We start from the raw sequence: 19,299 nt of genomic DNA on the forward strand, positions 1-19,299 counted from the left end.
TCGCATTAGAGAGACCCAAAGAGAAAACTGATATTTCAATGTGTGACTTAACTGGAAGAATTTTCGCCCAATTACAGGAATAATCAAATATTAAAGTGGGTATTATTCAGCTAGAGATTGACTCACAGACCTCCTTAATCAGTTTCAGACCACTGAAGTGATAATGAAGATACTCATTATTAGTGGCAGTGGATATATGCTTCTATAATGGGCAGCTCTCAGAGGGTTTGTGTGATATCCACATTTGAAACTTTTGGCTTTGTGAAGTCGTCCACACTTTTGAACTTTGCAAAATCTGCTCAGGCTACAGAGACATTATTTCCCAACCATATGTTTCACACAAGACTGAATTTAATAATTAATTTCACTTTGGGGCTGATGATGGCAATGATAAGTGGGTCTAGCAAGGATGTAATATTTCAGATATTTGGATCTATCAGATTAGTTACTATTATTTTTATTATTATTTTTATTAATAACAATTTTATTATTTTGAATTTAGTGGAATAAAATAATGTGTTCTATAATCATATTTTTGTGTCATTTTATTTGTTTTATATATTTATATATAAATAACGCTTTTTGTATACCGAAAACAATTATACTACATTTATGACAATTTGTAGACAGAATATCGTTTCACAATAAATAAAAAAATCACATTATTTCATGAACTGTGGGTTTGCTGTTGCGTCTAATATAATTTGAACTGCTCCTTAAAATAACAGCCTCTTTGTACTGTCAGCATTACGGTCATTGCACACTGAGTATGAAATTTCCGCACGTTAAAAAAGAAATACGACCTCACGTTGTGTCAATCACGTTTACACACTGCCTCCGCAACTTTCATCCGTCATAAAAATAATTCAGAGCAGGTTCGATTATCTGCGATTTCACATCTGTAGCATGCATTTGATAGGAAAGGATGAGGAATACGAAAAAACGGAAAAACACACGCAAAATTTCTGACTCAGTGTGCAATGACCTTTACACTTTTACAAAACACACTGTGATGAAATGTACCACTCAAACTTTTAAGATCAGACTGAAATGACCAGGGACTTGTTCTGTTACCATTATAAAATATAATACAGCCACTCTTTTTTCAAACTTTAGGATGCTTGTTTGTGTCTGTCCTAAAAAAGGTTACAAACAGCACGGTAAAAACAATATTACAGTAAAATACAGTAAACACTACTAATAAAAGGCAAGCAACATTTTATATTGCATAGCTGGGATAGCAAAACAAATAGGCTTATCAAGTTTTAAAATAGGAGAAAACACTTTTCATATCTTTTGTTACTGGTGTCAAATGAGTAATATGGCTAATTCTAACATTAGCCATGTAGCATTTATGACATTTTTTACGTTAAAAAGGAGGAAGGATCCATCCATCCATATCAAAAGTTTACACACACCTTGCAGAATCTGCAAAATGTTAATTATTTTATGAAGAGGGATCATACAAAGTTCATGTTATTGTTTATTTAGTACTGACCTGAATAAGATATTTCACATAAAAGATGTTTACATATAGCCCACAAGAGAAAATAATAGTTGAATTCATGAAAAATGATCTCATTCAAAAGTTTACACACACTTGATTCTTAATACTGTGTTGGTACCTGAATGATACACAGCTGTGGTTTTTTGTTTAGTGATAGTTGTTCATGAGTCCCTTGTTTGTCCTGAACAGTTAAACTAAACTGGAAAAATCCTTCAGATCCCACAAATTCTTTGGTTTTCCAGCATTTTTTGTGTGTATTTTAACCCTTTACAACAATGTCTGTATGATTTTGAAATCCATCTTTTCACACTGAGGACAACTGAGGGACTCACATGCAACTATTACAGAAGGTTCAAATGCTCACTGATGCTCCAGAAGGGAAAACCGTGAATTGAGAGTTGGGGGGTGAAAACTTTTGAACAGAATGAAGATTTTTTTCATTTAGTACTGCCCTTCAGAAGCTACAGAAGATACTTACATGTTTCCCAGAAGACAACATATGTTACATTTACCCTGATCTTCAAATTCAAAAAGTGCTGACTTCAACTGTAGGTAGCCTTAGCCTATATTATTTCCTCAAGTACCACAAGTCCAAGAACTTAAAAAAGTATGCTACAGTGTATTTCTTTTCCACAAGAGGAAGCTTGACTTTCATTACATTTTTATGTACTTGTATGATAAGCATTTTTAGAGCTGTGTCGGGTTGACATAGCCAGAAACATCAGAGACAGGACTTCCTCCATTTTTCACCCTTATTGAGTCAGTTATGTGCTAACTGGAATAACAGTGCATTTATCTTCTGGTGTTTAGGAATAGTATTATCCATCATAATACCTCCATATTACTTCTCTATGACTACAATTTTCATGATATGACCACTTTAAGAAAGTTCAGCGCTATAATGATCTAAATGTGTCCATTTTAATTCATGCTCTCCCGCTGGCTATCCTACCGACAGTTTTACTCACTAATGGTGCCAGTGCTGCTGGCTCATCGAAGTATATGAGTTTCCACCGGCAGTCTGTAGATTTCTCCTGGAGCTTTTCCAGTCCACCTGGACACAATATACCACCTGTTATTAACAGCGCTAGACCACACAACAACAAATGTAATTACTGACCTGACCTCTACCCATTCTAATCACCCTCGCCAGGCTGACAGCGGTAATAATGTGTGATTTATAATCGTTCTAGCAGTCTGAGTGTGTATCACACAAACACACACCTGTGTCACACAGCAGCTCCTGGTAATACAGCTGAAGACATCACAGGGTGAGCAATGTTAAAGACGTCTATTTCCATCCGGCGCACAGCGCAGGGCACAATTAGCTCACGTGCTAATACAGGATCTCATCTGTGATGTAGCAGCTGTTACCAGGCGCACTTGCACGGAGCCGCCTCATGTATGTTTCACATCGCCCTGAAGTACGCACTAAATAGAGCGAATGCAACAGGCTGACACTTGGGTTTAGACGATTGTTGTTCAACGTTTAGCAACACAACAGCTTGGCCCATAAATTAATTATTGTTATGGATTGAGTTGTCTGTCAGTCTGCGAGAGATGCCGCGTGAATGCGTGGTTGGGTTGGCGTGGGAACCCGAGAGCTCATTACAGCTATGGAGACAAACAAGCAATGAGCAAAATAAAATCCCATCTGCTCTTCTTTTAAATACTTTGTCTTCTCCAAGAAATAGAAGCCGAGCTTAGTGCTTTAAAACACTCTTGATGCATATCTGCTTTTTAATGAACTTATTAGCATTATAATAATTATTTTATTAAATTACTGCTGCACTGAAAATTATATTTTGGACCGATTTTAAAAGTATTCTACTTTATTATATCCAAGTTCTTTTTTTTTTCTTTTTTTGGTCCAAATGTTAAATTGTTTTGTGATATTAATCTGAATATATATTCTAATATTTTGAGATACTGGATTTTTGACTTTCATGAGCTGTAAGCTCTAATCATCACAAAAAAACAACAACAAAAAAAACATTTGATATGTTTTACTTTACATGTAATAATTTTAGAAAATATGAAAGTTTTACTTTTTGAAATAAGTTACAAAAAAATAACTTTTTCACGATATTCAAATTTTTGAGATGCACCTGTATGTGTGTGTATATATGCAGTGTGTGTGTGTGTATATATATATATATATATATATATATATATATAAGGGTTTTATTTACAGTATTTATTGTTCATTCATTCATTTAATTTAATTTCATTCACTCACTCACAATGCACTAAATAAATGACATTTCCTTTTTTTTCATATTGGTGACACTTTAGATTAAGGAACACTATTTATTAACTAGATACCTACTAGCGAGCACATTACCAGTGGTGAATACCTGAAAGCCATACTTAAGTAAAGGTGAAGTAAAAATGCAAAATAGAAAAGGAGCAAATAAAGAAAAAAAAAAAAAAAGTTTATACGCAGTTTGAGCAGCAAGATTGTGTTCAGTTTTAACCAGAAGAAAACATTTCTGGAATCTGCATCTGAAGTGGCATTTAGAAGCATTTACACAAATGTTTCTCATATAAAATACAAATACACTTTTGAAAACCAGATTGGTTTATTTTGAGGTAGAGCGCAGACCTTGCATGGATGTCACTCTATATTGTATTTATGGACACTGAAGAGAGCTAAGGGTGTTTCAGAGGTTTAAGGGAAAGATAGACTGAGAGCTTCAAATGATTTCAGCTCTCAGTCCTTAAGCATATTGAATTATTACAAGCCGCAGAACATCATATAAACAAGAAATGCCATTATTTTCGCCTGCCTATCCTTCGATTCAGTGATAAATTGCACATTTTTAGAGAATGGCGTTACTGCTCCCTTGTCCCAAAATGGTTTCGTTCATGGTTCTCAATGTTTTTTTCAGGCTCTTGCCATGGGAATGATGACAGAGTATTACCACTACATTTTTACTACCCTGGTAAGTTATGTATGAATCTTTATATTATAAATCACATTCAAAACCACAGTGATATTCATAAAATGATTTGGATTTCAGGCTATTATATTCCCTAAATAGGAACATAGAAGCTTTTTTTCCAGTGCTGTTTCCTATTTTCACCACTGATGTGTTTTACTCTGAGTGACGCCAAGAAAAAATTCTATTGTTATTTTAAAATGACTTTTTTCCCTATCCCATTTGCAGGCCTAAGTTATATAAAAATGTTTAGCAAGTTATTGTGATGTATTTATATTTAATTTGATACAGAAATAATTTATACAGCAGTTAAATCTAAAAAGAAATAAATAAATTCCCCTGTATTTTTGTGTCAATAGTCAAAACTGTCAAATAAAGGAAAGAATATATATTGTATTTATTTATTTGTTTCATGGCTGGTAAATGTTCTGTTTTTGTTCATGACATCAGAGAAGCTCACTAGATTTTAGACTAAAGCTTGTATATACGGTGGGGCAAAAAAGTTATTAGTCAGCCACCAATTGTGCAAGTTCTCCCACTTAAAAAGATGAGAGAGGCCTGTCATTTTCATCATAGGTATACCTCAACTATGAGAGACAAAATTAGAAAAAAAAAAAATCCAGAAAATCACATTGTAGGATTTTTAAAGAATTTATTTGCAAATTATGGTGGAAAATAAGTATTTGGTCAATAACAAAATTTCATCTCAATACTTTGTTATATACACTTTGTTGGCAATGACAGAGGTCAAACGTTTTCTGTAAGTCTTCACAAGGTTTTCACACACTGTTGCTGGTATTTTGGCCCATAAGGTTAGGGCCAAAATACTTTCAACTCCCTCCAAAGATTTTCGATGGGGTTTAGATCTGGAGACTGGCTAGGCCACTCCAGGACCTTGAAATGCTTCTTACGAAGCCACTCCTTCGTTGCCCGGGCGGTGTGTTTGGGATCATTGTCATGCTGAAACACCCAGCCACGTTTCATCTTCAATGCCCTTGCTGATGGAAGGAGGTTTTCACTCAAAATCTCACGATACATGGCCCCATTCATTCTTTCGTTTACATGGATCAGTCGTCCTGGTCCCTTTGCAGAAAAACAGCCCCAAAGCATGATGTTTCCACCCCCATGCTTCACAGTAGGTATGGTGTTCTTTGGATGCAACTCAGCATTCTTTCTCCTCCAAACACGACAAGTTGAGTTTTTACCAAAAAGTTCTACTTTGGTTTCATCTGACCATATGACATTCTCCCAATCCTCTTCTGGATCATCCAAATGCTCTCTAGCAAACTTCAGACGGGCCCGGACATATACTGGCTTAAGCAGGGGGACACGTCTGGCACTGCAGGATTTGAGTCCCTGGCGGCGCAGTGTGTTACTGATGGTAGCCTTTGTTACTTTGGTCCCAGCTCTCTGCAGGTCATTCATTAGGTCCCCCCAAATACTGACCAAATACTTATTTTACCGAGGAATTTACCAATTAATTCTTTAAAAATCCTACATTGTGATTTTCTGGATTTTTTTTTTCTACCTGCTTTGTCTCTCATAGTTGAGGTATACCTATGATGAAAATTACAGGCCTCTCTCATCTTTTTAAGTGGGAGAACTTGCGCAATTGGTGGCTGACTAAATACTTTTTTGCCCCACTGTAAGACTCATTACTTTCGCGGTTTGTTTTATTTTATCACATTTCAGTAGATTTATAAACTTTTCAAATTTTTTTAGGATCTCTTCGCATTGGATGTGGAGCCCTATCGCTACAGCGGGGTCAACATGACAGGATTCCGGATCCTAAACACAGAGAACAGCCAGGTGTCCTCCATCATTGAAAAGTGGTCCATGGAGCGTCTGCAGGCGCCTCCTAAACCAGACTCTGGCCTGCTGGATGGTTTCATGACAGTAAGACACTTTTACAGCATGTTCTCTTTTAAAATGATTTTCAGCTGGCTTTGGTTTAGGACGCAGATTTTACATGCCATCATGTGGCAACCACTGTTTCAAAATTAATACTTTATTTTGATAGTCTACTTAAGACTTTCTCCTAACTTTAAGTAATATTTCACCTACACTACAGTTATTAGAGTATTAGTAGGCTGTCTGCTTAATATCTGCTAACACTATATTTTGATGGTACCCCAACATACATACTGACAATAGGGCTTTTCACACTGCGCTTAACCCCGGGTTATCGTCGTTCTAAACACCGCTTTTAACCCCGGGTAAAGACACATTTCACACCTGTAATTTGAAAGCGGTGTTAGCACCGGGGTTATGAAACCCTGCTCCGGAGCAGGGTTAGCACCGCATTTGTGGTGTAAACCCCGCATTACGGTGCTAAGTTTGTTCAGTGTGAAACGGAGTGGTGTTTTCTTCTTGCTGCTGGACGCTTGGCAACAGACAGCCAATCAGAAATTGAGCAGCGAGGCTCAAGTCACCTCAGTAACAGGAAACGCGCGTCGTGTAAACTGAGGCCAGTGAGAAGCAATATCAAAAGACGGAAAGCTTGTGAACTGGAGTGAATAGGAGACGGTATTATTCTTACGCTACTGTACAAGTAAACAATAACATTAGTCTCTCCTCACTTAAAATAAATTAAAAGAAATATTCACATACTTTGCTCCTTGTTTTCTTTCTTTTGTACTTTTGTCTTTATTTTCTTGCCTTTGTGCGTCATGAGGCCGTTCACATGTCGCGCCTAAAACGCGTTTAAAACGCTAAGCGCGCCGCTTTCTCCTTCTTTCCAAAGCGCTGTAGCTCGCGCTCCCATGGCGTCTGCCGTCGCTAAGCAACCATGACCTGCGCTCTTCATGAAGACGCAGAAGTTTCAGCAAAGGATAAATGGATTTCCAGCACTAAATCGCTTGCAGTAGCTCTGCTACTAAATTTATTTAAAAATGACTATCCCTGCCTGTACAGCTGATCAGCTGTTCCTCAATCTTAGCTGCTCTAAAGACATAAGCGGCGACGTTTTTAAAGGGGTCTTATAATGCTCATTTTCCACAAGTTGATATTATTCTTTAGGGTCTAAATGAAAACTCTGTAACATAGTTTGGTTAAAATTTCTCATTGGTAGTGTAAAAAACACCTTATTCGCCCTGTCAAAAACAGCTCTTGTCAGAGCAAGCGGTATTGTGTCATTCTCCTTTAAATGTTAATGAGCTTTGCTGACTCCGCCCCTCTCTTCCGAGCCGCTCTCTGAGGGACTGTTTACTTTATCCCATTCATGGTGAAACTTGCTAAATAGTACATTATTAGGAAAGGCGATTTGCAAAGATTCATTTAAAAAACCTTGAATGATTGGCACGAAAAACGCATTTAGGTAGATGGAGGGCGCATTCCCTTCAGAACCAAACCTAATCCTCTTCAGCGGCTCATACTGCTATGTTCATTATTACATCCAGCAACAAAACACCTCAATCGCTTAGGAGTCATTCTTGTCTACATCTGCTCCAGCGGTGAAACAACTGATGACAGCTCACTCAGGGCGGGTCTAAGGTAAGACTCCAGTGTTGCCAACTAATTTTCAGAGAAAGTTGCTAAAGGAAGGTCGATTTGTTGCTAAAAGTTGCTAAATGACATGATGTCATTGCGTAACAACATCAAATCTCAGCAACAAAAATATATTTTATATATGTTAATTTAGAGCAGTTTGTAAAATAATATGCATAATATAATATTAAAATATAAAGAACTGTGTTTTTAAATTGAATTATTGAACATGTACACATTTTTGAATGATTACAATTTAAGTTTTTTATTTTAATAGCTAATAAACTGGTAATACTACACATTCTCAACAATTATGTATTATTTGCAGTGTATTAGTAGTTAGTTAGTATGCTACACTCTAAGAAAAGTCTGTAAAAATAGGTCACTATCTACTATGTTAATATGAAAGAATTTTCCATATTGTTTTTTTTTTTTTTACCAGCATTTTAAATTACGCATTGTGTTTTCTGGGTTACAAGGTTACAATGGATAATGGATAATGTCCTGGAAAATTGCTAATATCTTTTCCATTTTTCTTACATTGTACTAACTGATCAACAATCGTAGGGACAAGCTACTAACAAAGTGTATCATAAATGAACAATTATTAAATTATTATTATTATTATTATTATTATTATTATTATTAAATTGAAGAACTGCAAATAGCAGCTAACTTAATTCACGTGATGTGTGTACTGCTAGGCATCTTTGGTGTCCTCTTTTTGTGTAATTTGGATGGGAAATGTGTGCCTTTTCATTGTCCGAGTCACTTAAGTTGCTAAAAGTTGCCAAATAAATTTTAAAAATTGCTAAATATGTTGCTAGGTGCTTTTGGAAGAAAAAGTTGCTAGGGTAGTCTGAAAAATTGCTAAATTTAGCAACAAAATTGCTAAGTTGGCAACAGGGCTGGACTGGGACAAAAAAATCGGCCCTGGTATTTTTTGGTCCTGGTGGCCCACCACCATATATATATATATATATATATATATGTGTATATATATATATAGTATATTTGATATACACTACCATTCAAAAGTTTTTGAACAGTAAGAATTTTCATTATTTTTTTTGAAAGAAGTCTCTTCCGCTAACCAAGTCTGCATTTATTTGATACAAAATACAGCAAAAACAGTCATATTGTGAAATATTTTTACTATTTAAAATAACTGTTTTCTATTTGAATATATTTTGAAATGTAATTTATTGCTGTGATCAAAGCTGAATTTTCAGCATCATTACTTCAGTGTCACACGATCGTTCAGAAATCATTCAAATATTCTGATTTGCTGTGTAGATGGGTATCATTGCATCTGTTTTGGATAATAAAAAAATGTCAGGTCTGACAATATCGTGTCTTTTCGAATTTAAATCTAGATTTATTCGCATTGGCCCATGGAAACCTCTATGAACACACTTGAAATGACTTCGCGGTGGACGAATTTACGTTTTATTAAAAAGTGTTTGCGTATTCTGCACTAATGGCGCGCGCACACAGGATAGATGCCTGCCTCCGTTGCGAGTCCCTATCAAGCACTTTACCGATTCAACTGCTCTCCTCTCCTCCTGCTGCCTGGCTCTTTATGCTGCATCACTCACCGCAGAGCAAGCCTGTTCTTCATAAAGCTTCTGTGAAAACGTGGGAAAAGCCGACGGGGAAGAAGTTGGGGTGAAGCGTTCTTTATATAGGCGGATCAAAACACTTCATGGCTCCGTCTATAGCACATTGTGATTGGGTGGTTTACGCTATCAATACAGGAGACAAACCAATGGGCCACTGGCTGCTCTTAGTCCCTGCGTGATGGTCCTTGGCAAAAAAATAATAAAAATTCTGTCGGCCCCTTCAGTGCGTTGGCCCACTGGGAAAATGCCCGGTATGCCTGATTACCAGTCCAGCCCTGATTGGCAACACTGAAGACACCAGTGCAGTCTGTGTTGAAATGCTCCTGTCAATCAACAATTGTGGGAGGGGCCTCCGATCTTGTGACGTCACAAGACGAACAGCTCGATTTGAGACAGGGGAAAACATATTAGGAGATTAAAAAAAAAAACACTGGATGGATTTTTATCATTATAGGATGGTTGTGTACAGGCACTGCCAACACACATTTCAGTACAATCAACTTGTAAAAGTGGATATAACATTATATGACCCCTTTAATAACTGGCAAGACGCGGGAAAAGCCGTGTAAACAGGTCGTCCAATCAGAGACAGTGACACTGCAAATATGCAAATAAGAACGTTAACCGGGGTTTAGGTATGTACAGTGTGAAACGTCTGTTAATGAATACCCAGGGTGAACAGTTAACCCCAGGCATAGTATGAGCAGTGTGAAACGTGATTACAGATAACCCAGGATTCCGCTTATCTGGGGTTTAGGATGACCCAGGGTTAACAATTTCAAGTGTGAAAAGCCCTTTATTGTACTAACCCTAGGGCATTTATACCTATCCATAAACCTGACCTAATAGACCCTTTTTCTGTTAGTAAACATTGTGACGTTTTTCTGTGGGCGGAGCTTAGGTGGAGGCAGAAAGAATCCCCTGACCGCTTCACTAACGCTAGCTTTGAAGTTTGTTAGCTAGTTTTTTTTTAACAATGACTGGAGAAAATCCGATTTTACCTGCACATGTAAGGTCACTCACTGTCTGGGACCGCAATTGTTATTTGAAAAGGTTAACTTTAATGGATGAAACCAGATTGGCCGACCAGTACATGCTCACTCAAAGCATGGATTAACTCCGGTTGAGTGGCTCACATCTATAGAGAAACTTAACTTGTATAGTAAAGAGAAACTCACATCTATATTAGAGAAACATAACATGACAAACTCACCTGTGTCTATATAGTTATGAAGATGTGTATATGTATTTCAATTTCAGCAGGCAACTACTGTATTTTTACAGCTTCATGAGAGTGAACTGGGCCACAATACAAAAAAGTAAAACATTCAATGTGATGGATATATTATTTGAAGATGTATGTATCATGTAATAGACAAATTGTTGTTTTAAAGTATATACCGCCTGTAAATTATGTAAGTTTACAGTGACATTACAGGACATTTACATTGCATACAGTACATTTAAACTATGTGAATATTTTCTATTGCTTAAACTGCTAATTTTGAACTTTCTATTTGATTATTCTTACCATGTTCTTAAAAATTCCAGCGACAATCAATCATAAAAATGTACAATATCTCACAGAAGTGAGTACACCCCTCACATTTTTGTAAATATTTTATTATATCTTTTCATGTGACAACACTGAAGAAATGACACTTTGCTACAATATACAGTAGTGAGTGTACAGCTTGTATAACAGTGTAAATTTGCTGTCCCCTCAAAATATAACAACACACAGCCATTAATGTCTAAACCGCTGGCCACAAAAGTGAGTACACCCCTAAGTGAAAATGTCCAAATTGGGCCCAAAGTGTCAATATTTTGTGTGGACACCATTATTTTATAGCACTGCCTTAACCCTCCTGGGCATGGAGTTCACCAGAGCTTCACAGGTTGCCAATGGAGTCCTCTTCCACTCCTCCATGAGGACATCACGGAGCTGGTGGATGTTAGAGACCTTGCGCTCCTCCACCTTCCGTTTGAGGATGCCCCACAGATGCTCAGTAGGGTTTAGGTCTGGAGACCAGTCCATCACCTTTACCCTTAGCTTCTTTAGCAAGGCAGTGGTCGTCTTGGAGGTGTGTTTGGGGTCATTATCATGTTGGAATACTGCCCTGCGGCCCAGTCTCCGAAGGGAGGGGATCATGCTCTGCTTCAGTATGTCACAGTACATGTTGGCATTCATGGTTCCCTCAATGAACTGTAGCTCCCCAGTGCCGGCAACACTCATGCAGCCCCAGACCATGACACTCCCACCACCATGCTTGACTGTAAGCAAGCCACACTTGTCTTTGTACTCCTCACCTGGTTGCTGCCACACACGCTCGACATAATCTCAACCAAATAAGTTTATCTTGGTCTCATCAGACCACAGGACATGGTTCCAGTAATCCAAGTCCTTAGTCTGCTTGTCTTCAGCAAACTGTTTGCAGGCTTTCTTGTGCATCATCTTTAGAAGAGGCTTCCTTCTGGGACGACAGCTATGCAGACCAATTTGAGGCAGTGTGCGGCGTATGGTCTGAGCACTGACAGGCTGACCACCCACCCCTTCAACCTCTGCAGCAATGCTGGCAGCACTCATACGTCTATTTCCCAAACACAACCTCTGGATATGATGCTGAGCACGTGCACTCAACTTCTTTGGTCGACCATGGCGAGGCCTGTTCTGTTAAACCTCTGTATGGTCTTGGCCACCGTGCTGCAGCTCAGTTTCAGTTTCATTTTTCAAATGAAAATTTAACAACTTTTATTTTTGGTAAAGTTCTGCACAACAGAGGTACACTAAGTTAAAACATGGACAAACATGATATTCCTTAAAAATAATGTTTAAATAAATTATTATAAATAATATTATTATTGTTGTTGTTATAACTTTAAAGTACATTGTACAATGCTAATATATTATTATTATGCTTTTATTTTGATGGATTGTAGTGGACCTTTGAGTTTCAGAGTGTATTTGACAATGGTTTTTCTCAAATAAAACTAGGAAAAGTTTTCTCTCAGAGCAGCTCTGGTGATGTTCATGTTTATGTTTATGTAGACGCTGAAAACACTATTATTGTCATGCGTACTTCAGTGTGTAGTAGATAAAATGGCACCACTCAGACACATGCAGAAACAAGCAAATTGTTTATATAGCAGTCTCTTCGCGCTGCACAGACACATATCCAGTGTTTCCCCTAGCTTTATGGCTTTGGGGGGGGGGCGGCGGCTTTGCGGGGGGGGGGGTTGAAACCGAACTTTTATTTTGACGGGTTGCCGTGAATACCTTTTCATCTTTACATTTCTGTGTATATGATATATGAGGATAGTTTTTCTCAAATGAAACGATCGAATGCTCATTAAGTGACTCTCAGAGCAGTTCTGGAGATGTTGTTCATGTATTTATGTCCTCATTTAGTGAGGCGGCAGACGTTAATATCACCGCAAGAGTCACGCGGGCTTCTGTATGAGTAGTGAACAAACCCGCGTGTCTGCGCCATACATTAACTCAGAGAACCGCAGAAGTCGTTTAGTAGTCGTTTTGCGGCTTAATATTTACAAATAGGAGTGGGAGTGTGCTCACTTGTGTGTGCGCTTACTTGTGTGTGTGTGTGTGTGTGTGTGTGTGTGTGTGTGCGTGTGCGTGCGAACCGGGGCGGAACTCTGCTGTGCGCGCGATACAGAGAGCGCGACCATGTAACGTAGAGACAGAAATGACATGCCGTCGTGTAAATAGATAAATAACATAAGGCTATTTAGTTTGTTTAATAAAAGAACAAGGTATAGACCTGTTCTATAGGGTAACATTGAATGACTTCTTTTGCGGTCTGGCGCTATAGAGAAAATAAAATTAACTTGACCTTCAAGGGGGGCGGGGCGTGCTGTTGTAACATGTTCCATGTTCCATGTTCACAACTCCATCGGGATTCCCTCTGCATCACGGAAATCATACGGAACACACCTTCATCTGCATGGAGGGATTGTGTCCGCGAATATGAGCGAAGATGTATTGCCTGCTTGTGCACTTTGCGTCCACATTTTTTGCAAATTGGATCTGTCCTCAAGGACACGCATTAGTTTATATATATATATATATATATATATATATATATATATATATATCCACATTATTCCCATACTGCAGATTTTAACTTTTTTTTTTTTTTCTTTTCCAGCGGGGATGGAGATTAGATATAATCTCTCGGTCATTTTCTCCACTGTGCATGTAAGCAGCCAAGTTCATTCAGTGTGAAGCAGCCGAACGGAAATAAATTGCATATGTGCGGTTGAGATTTTTTTCATTCATTCATTCATTTTTTTTTTTTTTAACCGCTAGATATGCAAATACTTACGGTATGATAACAGTGCACGTTCAAACCGTGTTAAACCGTCTTGCCGGCATATCGTTACAACACTAATTTATACACCTTGTTGCAATCGAACTTGTATTTAATGTAGTTTGTGTTGTTTACTCCAAGTAGTTTTGGTTCATGGTTTTCAAGGATGAGGTCATGTCGTGTAGCCTCTCTATGCTGGCATCTGTTTATCTTAGCTTGACCATGTGACAGATGACTTTGTGCCAAAATACCATTGAGTTAACTATGCATGCTAACTATGCATGATTACGTGATTAGTTGGATTTGAGTATTTAGTGTTTTCTTTTTAATGAATCAGAACAGAGCTTGGACAGATTTTGGTGGCAATTGTTTTAAGTCTCTTGCCTGTTATTTACAATAGTTAAGTCATCAAAAAGCGTGGTATGAAAATACAGTCAAGGTGATAATGGTAGAGTTTGTTTTTTAATTGATGCTGGTTTGCGCAGCAGGAAGTTGTTTGCTCTGTCTGTGTATAGCACTATTCCCCAGAGAACTTGAACCCACAACCTGCAGGGTACGCTGCGATCTGAAGCGTGTGTGATAAACAGGGACTCTGCTGTAGTGATCTAAAAACTGTCTGATATCAGCATACTGGCAGTATCCCAGTTCTTCCTCAACAGTGGCTCTCCTATCTGGGAAAAGGGCCAACATATGAACTCACTAGAGGCTGGGTGAGACGGAAACAGAGGAAAGATGAGAACTCACATGCCAAAAAGATCCAACCTGCCAAAATAACTCTCATGGGACACAACACAATGACACTTCATTGGACTCATTCCTTTACGTCCTGTTTAGAGAGAAATTTACCCAGCTATGATAAGTGAAGACTTAGATTCTGTCATGATTTACTCATGCTCATGTCATTCCCAACCTGTCTGGCTGTCTTTGTTCTGTGGAACACAATTGGAGATATTTAGCAGAATGCAGGGGGACCATGGGTGCTTAAAGTTATGCCTTTTAATCACTTTTAAAAAAGATTAAGGTCATTAAAAGGCTCTAAAATAATAAGAACATTGGTTGGGCTCATCATGGTGCTCATCACAAGTCTGCTGCCCGATACCGGTTCGAGACCGGTTCCTGAACGATATTTTTTCGATACCAATTTTATAAAATCAGTTTTAACAAGATTACATTATCTCAAAAAAACTTTTTGAACTTATTTTTTCAGCTTGTTGACATTTATACAGACTCAAAGCCTCATCTCCTGAGCCACTCCACAAAGGAACAAAATATATCCAACACAATAAATCAGTGCAAATAATTTTAATAAAGTTCAAATAGTTTTCAGTTTACACATCTGTTAGGCTACACTTACACTAGTGCGTGTTCGTTTTAAAACGCATAGCTCAGACAGGATCATCATTTCTATTAATTTATTCTAGGTTTTTAAAGACTTCAAGAAATTGAAAATCTTTATCCACTTTCATAAGTGGGTGTTTAATTTTCTTTTACCATATGTTTTATTGTTATTAAATTCTGGTGTAGTGTGTCTAATTATTTGAATGCATAAACGTAGTTTATTCAAATTTATTCTTAAAATAGCCTTATGAAATGTTTTATTTTTCCTCAGAAATTATGTGTTCTGGTTTTCAAATGAAGGCATAAAACATTAAATTTCATTTATCTTTAAATTATTGAAAATCAAAGTTTATTTATGTATTTTGACAATCAAAGGGGGTTTACTATTGAAATTAAAACATGGAAGAAATGTTGTGTGATCATTACTTAAAAAAAAGAAAGTTTTAATAATTTTAATAGTAGCCTAGTAGTAGCAGTATGTACATTCTGCTGAACAATAGTAATGTATTTCTGCCGCAGTGTCTTCCAAGTTAAACCAAACTTTTATTTTGACGGGTTGCCGTGACTACCTTTACAGTTCTGTGTTATATGATATGATGCTAGTTTTACTCAAATCAAACTGAGAATCACACACGCTTCAGTCTGTGTAGTAAACAAAACTGCGCAATATAGAGACTGCTCCGTATGCTTTCGAGTCGCTCTCGCGGATGTCAAACACTGATCAATCTGTGCTGCGTCGCTTCTAGTCGAACACACAGTGCTGCAGGCTTATTGCCTCACTGACGTTAATGAGATTAACCCCTTAGGTATCGAAATTTGGTACCGAATGACAAGTCGTTTTTCGATACTCGATGGTATCGAGGCAATTCAGTCGGTGCCTAAAAAGTTTCGAACTCGATACCCAGCCCTAGTTCTGGTATGGAAATACAGTAATATTTTTATTCGTTGAGATCCTTAAAGGGTCTTGAAGGGATACTTAATCCAAAAATGAAAGCTCTGTTATCATTTACTCATTCCCAACTCATTTCAACCCCATTAGACTTTGAAGACACAAATGAAGATACAGTATTGCTAATATTCTCTTGTCATTTTTCTCTATCCATGCAAACAAAAGTTTCAAGCATCAACAAGTACAAAAAGACATTGTAAAAGTAAGTTATATACGATTAGTTGTTTATTCCAAGCTTTCTGAAGAGACAATTTTTTTTTTTTTATGATGAACAAATTTAATTAATATATAAACATTAATTGATGCATGTATACAGAGCACATGAAATATGGTAAATGAAAGCTGAACCATTTTCACTTGATGTGTTAGAACCAGTGAGGTTTGTTTTCACACATCAAGCAAGTATGGTGTGCAATTATTTGAACTTCTTTTTCTACACTAAACTGTTATTTTGATATCAGCGATTTTAGATTAAGCTGCCCATAAATATGGGTGATTTTCGTTTTTGTGGGTCTTGAAAGGGTCTTAAAAAGCCTCAATTTGCCCTTCTACAAATAACGGCCTAAAAAGGTCTTTAATTAGAGCAGAAAGTCATAAATTCTTAAAATCTTGGCATTGAATGTTGCATCATGTACTGCAAAAAATAACAATTTCCCTCAGCATTTTTGTCTTGTTTTCTAATACAAATATCTGCACTTCCTTAAATCAAGATTTGATTTGATTTGATACTTGAGATAAAAAATGAAAATAAAAATAAAAAATGAGTTTATGCTTAAAACAACAACAACAAATACAGTATATGTCAAAATATGTCAATATTTTTATTTTTATTTTTGTGAAATGAAAAGTAATGTAATATAAAAGTAGATCAAATGACTCAGCTGTGCTATATTCCATGTCTTCTAAAGTAGTCATTGACATCAAACCTGACATGACCTGAGATGATGTGACATAGTTGACTTAAATTTATTCCTCACACAAATTCATTCACTCTGTAGAAGAACGATTTGGAATATAGTTCACAATTTGTATGGAACTTTTCAATTGCATTTTTGGAGCTTAACAGTGTGAATTTTCGAAAACATCTCTTTGTTCAAAACATCTCATGGCAGAACTAAAATCATTCAGCTTTGGAACAGCATGAGGGTGAGCAATCCTTGAATAATTTGAAGAAAGAATCCAGTAGAGAGTGAACTATATCCACACACTCATGCAATGGATATAGACAGCTGAAGGGAGGCCAGCTGGAAGGTAAATTTCCCCTTTCTAACCCAGTCGATTAAAAGACTCAAAGCCTTTAATTAGCTGACTCAGCCTGTCTTACAGTACAGCTCACACAGTAACTCATCAGTCTATCTTCACTCATCGGCTCAGAAAAAGAACAAACTCTCGCTATTCAAGACTGTCTATCCACATGTCAATCCCTTTCAGCTATAATATTGACAGCCATGATTATTTAGAAACCATAATGGTTCAGGTTTTCCTGAGAGCTGCATTTGAAGGCAGGCGTTAATTAATCAGCCAAATGGCAATCAGTCAGAGGCTAATGCATATTGACACTGTGAAAAGTTTCCGTAAATGTCTGATTAGCAGTTTCACTGGTTCGCTATATTTATGGTTCTGTTAAAGCTTTATATTGAACCACTGTTGTGGGCATTATAATTGCTTCTTTTTACATTGTCAATATTTATTTATTTATTTATAGCATTTGTTCAAAGCAAAATTTTAGGTTTAGCAAATTCTAAAATATTTTAGCTTTAGATAACACATCCACAGTCAGTTCACTGACTATTGCATATTGATGAAGAACATTGCATACAATACTGGCAAGCACTTGAGAAAATTGCAAGCTCCACTGCAACACAACTTCCAAGACTCAAAATGTCAGATTAATATTAGGAGTGCCTGTGATTAAAGAAAGTGAGAAAGATTTTGGTTCATTTGATTCATCAAATTAATTAATTAATTAATTATAATAAAAAATATCTATTGTTGTGGTTTTTCATGTTGCTGGTGATTTTCAGCTAGAATAAGCCTGGCTTTCCTGAATCATAATTGTTTAACAAAGAACTGCTGTCTTGGGGGGAATAATAATGATAATAATAATTTAATAATTTTTAAATCTCTTGATGAACAACAATCCTGCAAGCTTTATTTATTTCTTTATATTTATTGAATGGAAAGTGTAGCAACACTGTTGTATTATTGTTTTCTGATAGGGCTGGTGTTTGTGAAATTCGTTCATGGGCAGTGGGATATCAAATTTCACATATTTTCTCTTTGGACAATAATTAATCTTCATACGGTGAAAGGCTGCCCTGAGTCACGGTTTAACATGGATAATGAAAATGACCTAACAAGGTCCTCAGACTTATTAGCATAATTTCCTTCGGTGCTAATTGCTTTAGCTTCTGTCTGATTTACTTGGAAGGAGCTCATCTACAGGACAACTCATCATTGAGCAGAAAAACGCCCATTCATGGCTGCAGCGTCGGTGTCCTTGTGGGTTTATCTAAGGAGACAGAACAGAAAAAGTGTCCAGATAAAAAAAGGTATTTACTGGGACACCAACAGAGATGGGGAGGGCACTTTAAAATGTTACCAGTAAATTGGTAGTTTTACTATTGCTATTGTCTTAAAATGAGAAATCATGGTGATATTTCCATGTAATTAAACTTTTTTTTTTTTTTTAGCAATGATTTGGCAATTGTATCAATAGTTTGACAACTTTTTACCTAAGCATGATGTGATTGTTACTTACGTTCGTGAGGCAAGATCAGACATGAAATGCTCTGAAGCCTTGGAGAGCTTCTTGGGAAAAGTGACCCACAAGATCACAGCTCATTTTCAGAGAAAGTGACGAATGGAAATGAGTAGTGTCTTCAAAAGTACCTGTACAGAGGACTGACTCTATTTTGGTGTTTGCATATAGCATCAAAGCATCAAAAGTTTCTACTAAAGATATGTTTTATTGGTATTGGTACAGACTACTGTTCATTACATTTTGGTGTCTTAGATCGCTAGAATTGTAAGCAATCAAATCAAAATGTTAAATATTCTTAATGGAACAAGAGCTGTCTAAATTAATTAATTTATTAATTAGTGCTGTCAAAATAAGGGCGTTAAC

General features: G+C 36.9%; 1 protein-coding gene across 3 annotated transcripts in view; it reads left to right on the plus strand.

Moving 5' to 3' along the window:
- Window positions 1-19,299, plus strand: part of grik2 (glutamate receptor, ionotropic, kainate 2) — a 228,797-nt gene that overhangs the window by 71,408 nt on the left and 138,090 nt on the right. For all 3 annotated transcript variants that reach the window (XM_058746765.1, XM_058746766.1, XM_058746764.1), the window contains 2 exons: window positions 4,399-4,452; window positions 6,172-6,345. In XM_058746765.1, the coding sequence (XP_058602748.1) occupies window positions 4,399-4,452; window positions 6,172-6,345 (228 nt within the window). The remainder of the gene's footprint in view (window positions 1-4,398; window positions 4,453-6,171; window positions 6,346-19,299) is intronic.

The sequence above is a fragment of the Onychostoma macrolepis genome, chromosome 16, assembly GCF_012432095.1.
Source record: "Onychostoma macrolepis isolate SWU-2019 chromosome 16, ASM1243209v1, whole genome shotgun sequence".
In the NCBI taxonomy this organism is placed as follows: domain Eukaryota; kingdom Metazoa; phylum Chordata; class Actinopteri; order Cypriniformes; family Cyprinidae; genus Onychostoma; species Onychostoma macrolepis.